Source organism: Salvelinus namaycush, chromosome 31 (genome assembly GCF_016432855.1).
Source record: "Salvelinus namaycush isolate Seneca chromosome 31, SaNama_1.0, whole genome shotgun sequence".
In the NCBI taxonomy this organism is placed as follows: Eukaryota; Metazoa; Chordata; class Actinopteri; order Salmoniformes; family Salmonidae; genus Salvelinus; species Salvelinus namaycush.
The window spans coordinates 9,033,426-9,044,906 of record NC_052337.1 but is presented as its reverse complement, the minus strand read 5'-3'; the positions used below and the strand labels follow the sequence as shown (position 1 = coordinate 9,044,906).

At 47.4% G+C, this 11,481-nt stretch overlaps 1 protein-coding gene across 1 annotated transcript in view; it reads right to left on the bottom strand.

Moving 5' to 3' along the window:
• The window catches only part of LOC120026188 (seizure 6-like protein), a 21,525-nt gene extending 12,700 nt beyond the window's left edge, over nt 1-8,825 (bottom strand). The window contains exons 1-7 of the mRNA XM_038971012.1: nt 8,432-8,825; nt 6,975-7,114; nt 4,546-4,741; nt 1,141-1,326; nt 818-989; nt 313-479; nt 1-162 (exon numbers count right to left, since the gene is read on the bottom strand). The exon at nt 1-162 is cut by the window's left edge and continues 33 nt beyond it. Of these exons, the coding sequence (XP_038826940.1) occupies nt 1-162; nt 313-479; nt 818-989; nt 1,141-1,326; nt 4,546-4,741; nt 6,975-7,114; nt 8,432-8,825 (1,417 nt within the window). The remainder of the gene's footprint in view (nt 163-312; nt 480-817; nt 990-1,140; nt 1,327-4,545; nt 4,742-6,974; nt 7,115-8,431) is intronic.
• Between the last annotated feature and the right edge of the window lie 2,656 nt (nt 8,826-11,481).

Sequence of the window (11,481 nt, the reverse complement as noted above, 5' to 3'; positions counted from 1 at the left end):
GGTCTCTGGCATTGATACACTCTATGACGGGCGGCCCCTGCTCCAGGGAGTGACCAGGATCACAGCTGAACTGCACCACAGCTCCAACCCCATAGACCTGGTCAGTGGTGCTGAAGTTACCATTCTGCAGGTAGGGCTCATAACAGTGCCCACGCTCAAAAGCTGCAGAGGGGGAGAGGGGGAGGAAAGAAAAGGAGAGGGGGAGATGATGGTTGAGGAGAGGAGAGGGGGAGGACAGGAGGATGAGAGAGCTGAGGTTAGACAGAAAGGTTATGAGATATTGTGTTTATACATGTGTGTGTATGCTCTTACCCTCATAACGGATGTTGAAGCCTGTATTGTGGTTAGGTTGGTCTGTGATGAACTGAACCCTGACTGCTGGACCCTCACTGATCACCCCTTCAAATGGTATTGGACCACCCCGCCCAGAGTCAAACAGCACCACAGACCCAGCATCCAGACCGCTCCATAACACAAGTCTGGGGGGAGAAATGTAAATGCATTATAGCACAATTACAGGTTACACATTCAAAGCTCCCTCTCCCTCTCCCTCTCCCTCTCCCTCTCCCTCTCCCTCTCTCTCTCTCTCTCTCTCTCTCGCTCTCTCTCTCTCGCGCTCTCTCTCTCGCGCTCTCTCTCTCTCTCGCGCTCTCTCTCTCTCGCGCTCTCTCTCTCTCGCGCTCTCTCTCTCTCGCGCTCTCTCGCGCTCTCTCTCTCGCGCTCTCTCTCTCTCGCGCTCTCTCTCTCGCGCTCTCTCTCTCACGCTCTCTCTCTCGCGCTCTCTCTCTCTCTCTCTCGCTCTCTCTCTCTCTCTCACCTGTCAGTGGGTTCGAGGGCCAGTCTCTCCAGGTGCAGGTGTAGTCTCTGTGCAGTGGGGGCCTCCAGGGACCAGGAGCAGGAGCGGTCATGGGTGGCGGTGGGACCCAGGCGGGTGGAGGGGGACAAGATTCTCCCTACTGTAGCGTTTTTCACTGACCCTCCACACAGCGCTATGGAGGAACAGGTGTGATGGTGATGATTAGAGTTGATGTGTCTCCCCAGCTCTGCAGCTGGGCATGTTGTTGCTCCAGACTGCAGCAGAGCATTGAGATGTGGGTGTGTGTGTTCCTGTGTGTGCGTGTGTCTCCCTCTCCTCCCTACCTCTACAGCTTGGCTCCTTGCTGCTCCAGACAGGCAGAGATGTGTTGAGACAGGTGAGTGCCACTGCCCCCTGCAGGTGGTAGCCCATATGGCAGTGGAAGCGGGCAGTGCCCCCTGGCAGCAAGTCCAGCACGGACACCTCCCCAAAGTGAGGCCTCTTCGGCAGGGCACAGCTCAGACGGAATACTGCCAGGGGGAGAGGGGGAGGGAGAAGGGGAGAGTGAGAAAGATAGAAGGTAAAATAAGAAGAGAGAAGAGGAGCGATAGAGATTTCCATTCTCTATGCGTTTATCTCAAATCCATTTTCACCTTAGTCTATTTTATGCTATTCTATTCAATAGTTGGCTTCCTGGTCTAATTTGATCTGAGTTGACTACTACTCTCTCCTCTTCTATCCTATCATCTCTCCCTTCTGCTAAGTCCTTCTCCCTCCTGTCTCCTGATTCTGCCTCGTCGACCCTACTGTCCTCCCTTACCGCATCCTATGACTCGCATTGTCCTCTTTCCTCCTGGCCGGCTCGGCCCTCCTGTCCTGCTCCGTGGCGGAGTGACTCATTATGAGCTTACAGAACAGGGCTGAGCAGAACAGGGCTGAGCAGAACAGGGCTGAGCAGAACAGGGCTGAGCAGAACAGGGCTGAGCAGAACAGGGCTGAGCAGAACAGGGCTGAGCAGAACAGGGCTGAGCCAAAATGGAGGAAAACTAAACTTCAGGAGGACCTCTGCTTTCACTCCCTCCTCTCTGCCTTCTCTTCCTCTGTATCCGCTGCTAAAGCCACTTTCTACCACTCTAAATGTCAAGCTTCTGCCTCTAATCATAGGAAACTTTTTTACACCTCCTCCCTCCTTAATCCTCCACCCCTGTCAACTACTTTGAAAATAAAGTTCACGACATCCGCTATTTATTCACTCAGCCTATTGAGTCCACTGTTCTCACTCACAAAGAACTCCCATATGCCTCTTTCTCCCCTCTCTCTCCAGATGAAATCCTGCGACTAGTGAGGTCTGACCGCTCAACAACCTGCCTGCCCGCTCGACCCCATCCCCTCCTCCCTTCTCCAGACCATCGCTGGAGACATTTCCCCATCCCTCATCAACTCATCCCTGACCACTGGCTACATCACCTCTGACTTCAAAATGGCCCGAGTCGCTCCCCTCCTCAAGAAACCAACACTCGACTAATCTGACGTCAAAAACTATAGACCTTAATCCCTTCTTTCTTTTCTTTCCAAAACACTTGAGGGTGCTGTCTCTGATCAACTTATCTCTCTGATCTCATTATCTCTCTCAGAACGATCTTCTTAACCCTAACCAGTCAGGCTTCAAGACAGGTCACTCAACCGGAACTGCTTTTCTCTGTCACGGAGGCTCTTCTCACTGCCAAAGCTGACTTCTCTCCTCATCTTCCTGCCTTCGACACCATGAACCATCAGATCTTCCTCTCCAGCTTCTCAGGGCTGGGCGTCTCAGGCTCTGCCGCCTCTCCAGTCTCTCAGGACTGGGCGTCTCAGGCTCTGCCTCCTCTCCAGTCTCTCAGGGCTGGGCGTCTCAGGCTCTGCCTCCTCTCCAGTCTCTCAGGGCTGGGCATCTCAGGCTCTGCCTCCTCTCCAGTCTCTCAGGGCTGGGCGTCTCAGGCTCTGCCTTCTCTCCAGTCTCTCAGGCTCTGCACAATCTTGGACTGCATCCTACCTGGGCAGGCCGCTCCTACCAGGTGACGTGGAGAGGATCTGTGTTTGCACCACGTATTCTCACTACTGGTGTCCCCCAGGGCTCGGTTCTAGACCATCTCTTCTCTCTATACACCACGTTAATAGGCTCTGTCATATCCTCACATGGTCTCTCCTATCATTGCTATGCGGATAATACTCAACTACTTTCTCCTTCCCCCCTTCTGACACCCAGGTGGCGACATGCATCTCTGTGTGCCTGGCAGCTATCTCAACTTGGATGTCGGCCCACCACCTCAAGCTCAACAAGAAGGAGCTACTCTTCCTCCCTGGGAAGGCCTGCCCGCTCAAAGACCTCTCCATCACGGTTAACAACTCCACATTGTTGCCCTCCGAGAGTACAAAGAACCTTGGCGTGACCCTGTCATTCTCCGCAAACATCAAAGCAGTGAATCGCTCCTGCAGGTTCATGCTCTACAACATCCGTAGAGTACGACCCTACCTCACACAGGAAGCAGGGCAGGTCCTAATCCAGGCACTTGTCCTCTCCCGCTGGACTACTGCAACTCGCTATTGGCTGGGTTCCCCTCTTGTACCATCAAACCCCTGCAACTTATCCAGAATGCTGCAGCCCGCCTGGTTTTCAACCTTCCCAAGTTCTCTCATGTCACCCCGCTCGCATCCACTACAAGACCATGGTACTTACCTACGTTACAGCAAGAGGAACTGCCCCTCCCTACCTTCAGGCTATGCTCAAACCCTGCATCCCAACCCGAGCACTCCGTTCTGCCACCTCAGGTCTCGTAACCCACCCACCACTACGGGTGGGCAGCTCCCGCTCAGTCCTGTCCAAGCTCTTCTCTGTCCTGGCATGCCAATGGTGGAACCAGCTTACCCCTGAAGCTAGGATAGCAGAGCCCCTGCCCATCTTCCGAAAACATCTGAAACAGTATCTTAAATAATCCTCCCCCTCACCTCGACACTCCCCCCAATTAAAATAAAATAAAAACCTGGACCCCCCCCCTCCTTCTAGCTCGGACTCTACTGAATGTACTTTCTATACCTGTGATATGTGGTTGTCCTACCTGTCTATTTCACAATGAATGCACTAACTGTAAATTGCTTTGGATAAGAGCGTCTGCTAAATGACTAAAATAAAAAATAAAAAACTTGATAGGCCAGACTAATGGATATATGACTGGACAGGCCAGAATAATGGATATATGACTAGATAGGCCAGAATAACAGAGAGAGGAGAGGACAGGCCAGGTGAAACGCAAGTAGTTTGCCATGTTAACTCCATCTATCCATTCCTGTCCTATCTGAACTGACAAAGACAGTACACCAGTGTGAGATGACAGAGGAAAACATTACAGGTGACACACACACACACACACACACACACACACACACACACACACACACACACACACACACACACACACACACACACACACACACACACACACACACACACACACACACACACACACACACACACACCTGCATAATGGGATGAAAACCAATTAATCACAGCTAATCAGTTAATTGATACGACATCCAATCACAGTGCTAAATGATTACAAAACAAGATTAAGTGGTTAGGCCATTAATAGATCAGGTAGACAGAGAATCAACAGCCCCTTAGTAGTTAGGACCTAATGAAGGCTTTGAATTAAAAACATGAACAATTTTGTGTGTGTGTGCAACTGTGTGTGTGATTGTGTGTGTGTGCTCACTTTGGTAGTGTAGCTGGAACATGCCCATGCTCCCCTCAGGCGAGGAGCGGTAGTATACTGAGATGGTATTGGTCGGACTTCGGATCACCTGACCCTCCACCAGCAGTGTGTGATTGGCCAGAACCAGCAAGGCCCCGCCCTCATCCACCCCTCTGATTGACAGCTGCTCTCCCTCTGACAGATTCACACTCTTCACCTAAGAGAGAGAGAGAGAGAGAGAGAGAGAGAGATTGAGAGAAGAGGTTGAGGTTGAGAGGAAGGAGAGAGAGGCAGACAGTGAGAGATAAAGGAGAGAGGCAGACAGTGAGAGATAAAGGGGAGAGGCAGACAGTGAGAGATAAAGGGGAGAGGCAGACAGTGAGAGATAAAGGGGAGAGGCAGACAGTGAGAGATAAAGGAGAGAGGCAGACAGTAGGAGATAAAGGGGAAAGGCAGACAGTGAGTGAGAATTCTCAGAAACCATGTTATAGATACTGTTAATGACACTGCACATCTCTTCTGAGATCTCTTCTTAGAGCTTGACTGCAATAAAGAGGACCTGGAACAGCACCAGTGTTGTGTGGAGAAAGGCCCGAGAAATTGCCAAAGACTCCAGCCACCCAAGCCATTGACTGTTCACTCTGCTGCCGTCCGGCAAATGGTACCGACACATTGGGTCCCGGACCAACAGACTCCAAGACAGCTTCTACCCCCAAGCCATAGGATTGTTGAATAGCCAGACTGCTAAATGCCAATGAATGGTACCCGAACTATCTGCACTGACTCTATCTTGCACTGACCCTATGCACACTCACTAGACTTTATATACACACCATATACACACTCAATCCCGCACAAATCTCTCACACATTCAAACGCTACATACGTACACAACGCACACACACGCATACCGACACAACACAAACAAAGAAACATACATACATATATAGCTCCACATTGATCTAGTACTAGTATTACCTGTATATAGCTCCACATTGATCTGGTACTGGTACTCCCTGTATATAGCTCCACATTGATCTGGTACTGGTACTCCCTGTATATAGCTCCACATTGATCTGGTACTGGTACTCCCTGTATATAGCTCCACATTGATCTGGTACTGGTACTCCCTGTATATAGCTCCACATTGATCTGGTACTGGTACTCCCTGTATATAGCTCCACATTGATCTGGTACTGGTACTCCCTGTATATAGCTCCACATTGATCTGGTACTGGTACTCCCTGTATATAGCTCCACATTGATCTGGTACTGGTACTCCCTGTATATAGCTCCACATTGATCTGGTACTGGTACTCCCTGTATATAGCTCCACATTGATCTGGTACTGGTACTCCCTGTATATAGCTCCACATTGATCTGGTACTGGTACTCCCTGTATATAGCTCCCCATTGATCTGGTACTGGTACTCCCTGTATATAACTCCACATTGATCTGGTACTGGTACTCCCTGTATATAGCTCCACATTGATCTGGTACTGGTACTCCCTGTATATAGCTCCCCATTGATCTGGTACTGGTACTCCCTGTATATAGCTCCACATTGATCTGGTACTGGTACTCCCTGTATATAGCTCCACATTGATCTGGTACTGGTACTCCCTGTATATAGCTCCACATTGATCTGGTACTAGTACTCCCTGTATATAGCTCCACATTGATCTGGTACTGGTACTCCCTGTATATAGCTCCACATTGATCTGGTACTGGTACTCCCTGTATATAGCTCCACATTGATCTGGTACTGGTACTCCCTGTATATAGCTCCACATTGATCTGGTACTGGTACTCCCTGTATATAGCTGCACATTCATGTGGTATTCTTGTGCATTTTATTTTATTCCTCTTGTGTTAGTTAATATATATATATATATTAACTATATATTTGTTTTACGCTGTATCATTGGGAAAGGTTCCTCAGCAAGCATTTCACTGTAAAGTATACACCAGTTTAATTTGGCGCATGTGATAAATACAATTTGATTTGGAGGGCAGGGTGCTGTACCAGCAGACATCACTAGGGGTCAGAGACAATCCTGAGATCAATACAGAGTTAACAATCACAACACAGTCTGTGTGTCAGTGTCTGTGTCATTGAGTACGTTTACATGCACACTAATAATTCGATATTAAACTATATTTTTATATCGAAAGTAAGAGTACGTTAATTAAAAACACCTGGTTTTCTGAGCAATCTTTCAAATGATTAGGACATGTAAACAGCTTAATCGGCGTTCCAGCGGTGTATTTGATCTGCTCATGTGCTAGCACCAGTCGGGCCTCCCTCTTTAGCGCCAGTGAAGTGAGTTCAGATCCAATGTATGCATCTTATAAGTAGTTTTCACATACAAACTTATGCATGTAACAGCACTCAGTGAAAGCGCATGTGTGTCTGTGTCAGTGCATGCATGTGTGTGTGTTTGTTTACCTGTAGCTCGACTCCATAGCCTGTGTACACAGTGACGGTGTATGTACATTGTAGGAATGTTCCATCTGGGAGGGGGGGGTCATCGGAAGAATCTATGTATCCCTCGGGGTCGGAGAAATTCACCATACAGCCAGACACAGCTAGAGATAAGAGGAGAGGACAAACATCGATTTAACAATACAATATTTGAGACATTTATTTCACAGTGTAATCCAGGATGCTGGTGAGATAAGCACATCTCTGTCTTCAGTGAGAGAAAGGTAAACAACATCAACAACTGCTTTCTGTAAAAGGACAGGGTGTTCTCTGACATTGATGATGCTCTAGTCTAGTCTAATGCCGAGGTTGGAACCGGTTCAGGGAACAGAACTGAAAACCAGAAAATAACGACATTGTTCAAGGAACAGAACTGGGAACGAAAGTGATCTATACTGTTCTGGAACAGAACCGTTATTCTAAAAGCATGGAAACCGGTTAATAAAGTATCGTTTATGTTCCGGGTATATTTCCCAGTTCCACAAACAAACGTAACAAAGTGCCTATGCAAAGTCCTCCCTGTGTCAATCAGAAACTTATTTGAGTGTCCATGAGTAGGCTACCTGCCGCTACCACTCCGAAGCACAGGCTACTGTAGCCTATTGACGATAGCTACATGCATGATACGGAAGATAGGGAGAGAGATTTTTCATTAGAAAATAATGGATTTGGCCTCCCGAGTGGCGCAGTGGTCTAAGGCACAGTGCTAGAGGCATTACTACAGACCCAGGTTTGATCCCGGGCTGTATCCCAACCGGCCGTGATCGGGAGGGCGGCGCACAATTGGCCCAGCGTCATCTGGGTTAAGGGAGGGTACTTTTCTATGCTAGTTAGGGATACTATAGTTACTCACATTTCACATTGGATTCATTAACTACAAAAAGGTAAGACATGTTTTTAATTCCGGTGCGCGCTCTGCATGCGCAAGCTTGTTAGCTAGCTAGCTCTGGTCCAACGTTAAGCCAACTCTCTGAAGTTCAAAGACATTCAAAGTTCCTCCATAGAAGCCGCTCCTCCGTAGGTATAAATCTGTGGGCCTAATTCAGATAATGCATGCCATAACAAGATGCCCAAGATGCCCTTCACCCTCTCTCGCTCTCTCACGCAAAATGTTAAGTTGCATCTCGTGCCCTACACTTGTCTTTCCATCAAGCCCGTAGACAACTTTAGCATAGCAAACTGCTCTATCCGCACTGATTGGTGAAGTTTAATTTAATTTAATGAGTTAAAAAATAAATAAAAAAAGAAGGATTTCAGAGGTTTAAAAATGAACAGAAAGAAACGATATAAACCGTAACTTTTTTTTGGTTCAAACCAGTTAGGAACTTTATTTTGCTGGTCGGAACTAAAAAAATGATGTTTCTGTTCAGAACGAAAAGATGGAAAATAATTTTGGTTCCAACCCCTGGTCTAATGTATACCACTTATACCCGGTGAAGGTGTTTCTGCATCCATGTCTGTGTCTGCGTCCACGGTCGCCGTGACGATAGTGGTGACCTCATCTCGCTGTCCCGGCGGTGTGTGTGTCACGGGCTGAGAGGAGGAGGTGAGGGGGTTGCTGTCGGGCTGGGAGGGCTGTGAAGGGAGGGGTGGTCCGCTGTCGTGGGGTTGTGAAACTGGGGGTTGTATCCTCTTCAACAGACCCTGTTGATCCAGAGACAGAACTCCGGACAGGCCCCCTGTGCTCATTTCTCTCCCTAGGAGAGGCAACAGGTCCTGGGGCAGAGCTGAGGGCAGGACCATTCCCCCTGTCTGGGAGAAGAGATGATCCTTCTGAACCAGGACTGACTCTAGCAGATCACCAGCGGCACTCATCCCCACCCCGGGCCCTAACGAAGCCTCGGGCCCTCTCCCCCTGGGTGAGTTTTTGTCTGTGTTCCCTATGGCTGGAGTTGGGGAGGGGGAGGAGGGTGGAGGTGTGGGGTCGATCTCAGCTAGAGAAACACAGAGAGAGAGAGAGAGAGAGAGAGAGAGAGAGAGAGAGAGAGAGAGAGAGAGAGAGAGAGAGAGAGAGAGAAAGAGAGAGAGAGAGAGAGAGAGAGAGAGAGAGAGAGAGAGAGAGAGAGAGAGAGAGAGAGAGAGAGAACGAAAGAGAGAGAGTGAGACTCAGGTAACATTTTCCAGGGGTCATGCAGTCTTGACCCTAGCGCTGCTTTTAGCTCTGGGAATAATTGTACTCTTATTTCCATTCTGTTAGGTCAGAGCTGGAGCTCCAAGGGTTCACTGTCTGTTCCAGTGTCTGTTTCACTGTATGTTCCACTGTTATCAGGACTGTTCTACTGTCTGTTCCATTGTCTGTTCCAATGTCTGTTCTACTGTTATCAGGACTACTGTCTGTTCCACTGTCTGGTCCACTGTTATCATGACTACTGTCTGTTCCACTGTCTGTTCCACTGTTACCAGGACTACTGTCTGTTCCACTGTCTGTTCTGTTATCAGGACTACTGTCTGTTACACTGTCTGTTCCACTGTTATCAGGACTACTGTCTATTCCACTGTCTATTCCACTGTCTGTTCCACTGTTATCAGGACTATTGTCTGTTCCACTGTCTGTTCCACTGTCTTTCTACTGTTATCAGGACTACTGTCTGTTCTACTGTTATCAGGACTACTGTCTGTTCTACTGTTCCATTGTCTGTTACATTGTCTGTTCCACTGTCTGTTCTACTGTTATTAGGACTAATGTATGTTCTACTGTTATCAGGACTACTGTCTGTTCTACTGTCTGTTCAACTGTTATCAGGACTACTGTCTGTTCAACTGTCTGTTCTACTGTTCCATTGTCTGTTACATTGTCTGTTCCACTGTCTGTTCTACTGTTATTAGGACTAATGTATGTTCTACTGTTATCAGGACTACTGTCTGTTCTACTGTCTGTTCTACTGTTATCAGGACTACTGTCTGTTCAACTGTCTGTTCTACTAATATCAGGACTACTGTCTGTTCTACTGTATGTTGCACTGTCTGTTCCACTGTTATCAGGACCACTGTCTGTTCAACTGTTATCAGGACAATTGTCTGTTCTACTGTCTGTTCCACTGTTATCAAGACTACTGTCTGTTCCACTGTCTGTTCCACTGTTATCAGGACTACTGTCTGTTCCATTGTCTGTTCAACTCTTATCAGGACTACTGTCTGTTCTGCTTATCAGGACTACTGTCTGTTAAACTGTCTGTTCTACTGTTATCAGGTCTACTGTCAGTTCTACTATCTGTTCTACTGTTATCAGGACTATTGTCTGTTCTACTGTCTGTTCCATGTTATCAGGACGATTGTCTGTTCCACTGTCTGGTCCACTGTTATCAAGACGATTGTCTGTTCCACTGTCTGTTCCACTGCCTGTTCCACTGTTATCAGGACTACTGTCTGTTCAACTGTTATCAGGACAACTGTCTGTTCTACTGTCTGTTCACTGTCTGTTCTACTGTTATCAGGACTATTGTCTGTTCTACTGTCTGTTCCATGTTATCAGGACTACTGTCTGGTCTACTGTTATAAGGACTAATGTCTGTTCTACTGTCATCAGGACTACTGTCTGTTCCACTGTTATCAGGACTACTGTCTGTTCCACTGTCTGTTCCACTGTTATCAGGACTATTGTCTGTTCTACTGTCTGTTCCATGTTATCAGGACTACTGTCTGTTCTACTGTCTGTTCAACTGTTATCAGGACTACTGTCTGTTGTACTGTCTGTTCCATGTTATCAGGACTACTGTCTGGTCTACTGTTATAAGGACTAATGTCTGTTCTACTGTCATCAGGACTACTGTCTGTTCCACTGTTATCAGGACTACTGTCTGTTCCACTGTCTGTTCCACTGTTATCAGGACTATTGTCTGTTCTACTGTCTGTTCCATGTTATCAGGACTACTGTCTGTTCTACTGTCTGTTCAACTGTTATCAGGACTACTGTCTGTTCTACTGTTATCAGGACTACTGTCTGTTCTACTGTTATCAGGACTACTGTCTGTTCTACTGTCTGTTCTACTGTTATCAGGACAACTGTCTGGTCTACTGTTATAAGGACTAATGTCTGTTCTACTGTCATCAGGACTACTGTCTGTTCCACTGTTATCAGGACTACTGTCTGTTCCACTGTCTGTTCCACTGTTATCAGGACTATTGTCTGTTCTACTGTCTGTTCCATGTTATCAGGACTACTGTCTGTTCTACTGTCTGTTCAACTGTTATCAGGACTACTGTCTGTTGTACTGTCTGTTCCATGTTATCAGGACTACTGTCTGGTCTACTGTTATAAGGACTAATGTCTGTTCTACTGTCATCAGGACTACTGTCTGTTCCACTGTTATCAGGACTACTGTCTGTTCCACTGTCTGTTCCACTGTTATCAGGACTATTGTCTGTTCTACTGTCTGTTCCATGTTATCAGGACTACTGTCTGTTCTACTGTCTGTTCAACTGTTATCAGGACTACTGTCTGTTCTACTGTTATCAGGACTACTGTCTGTTC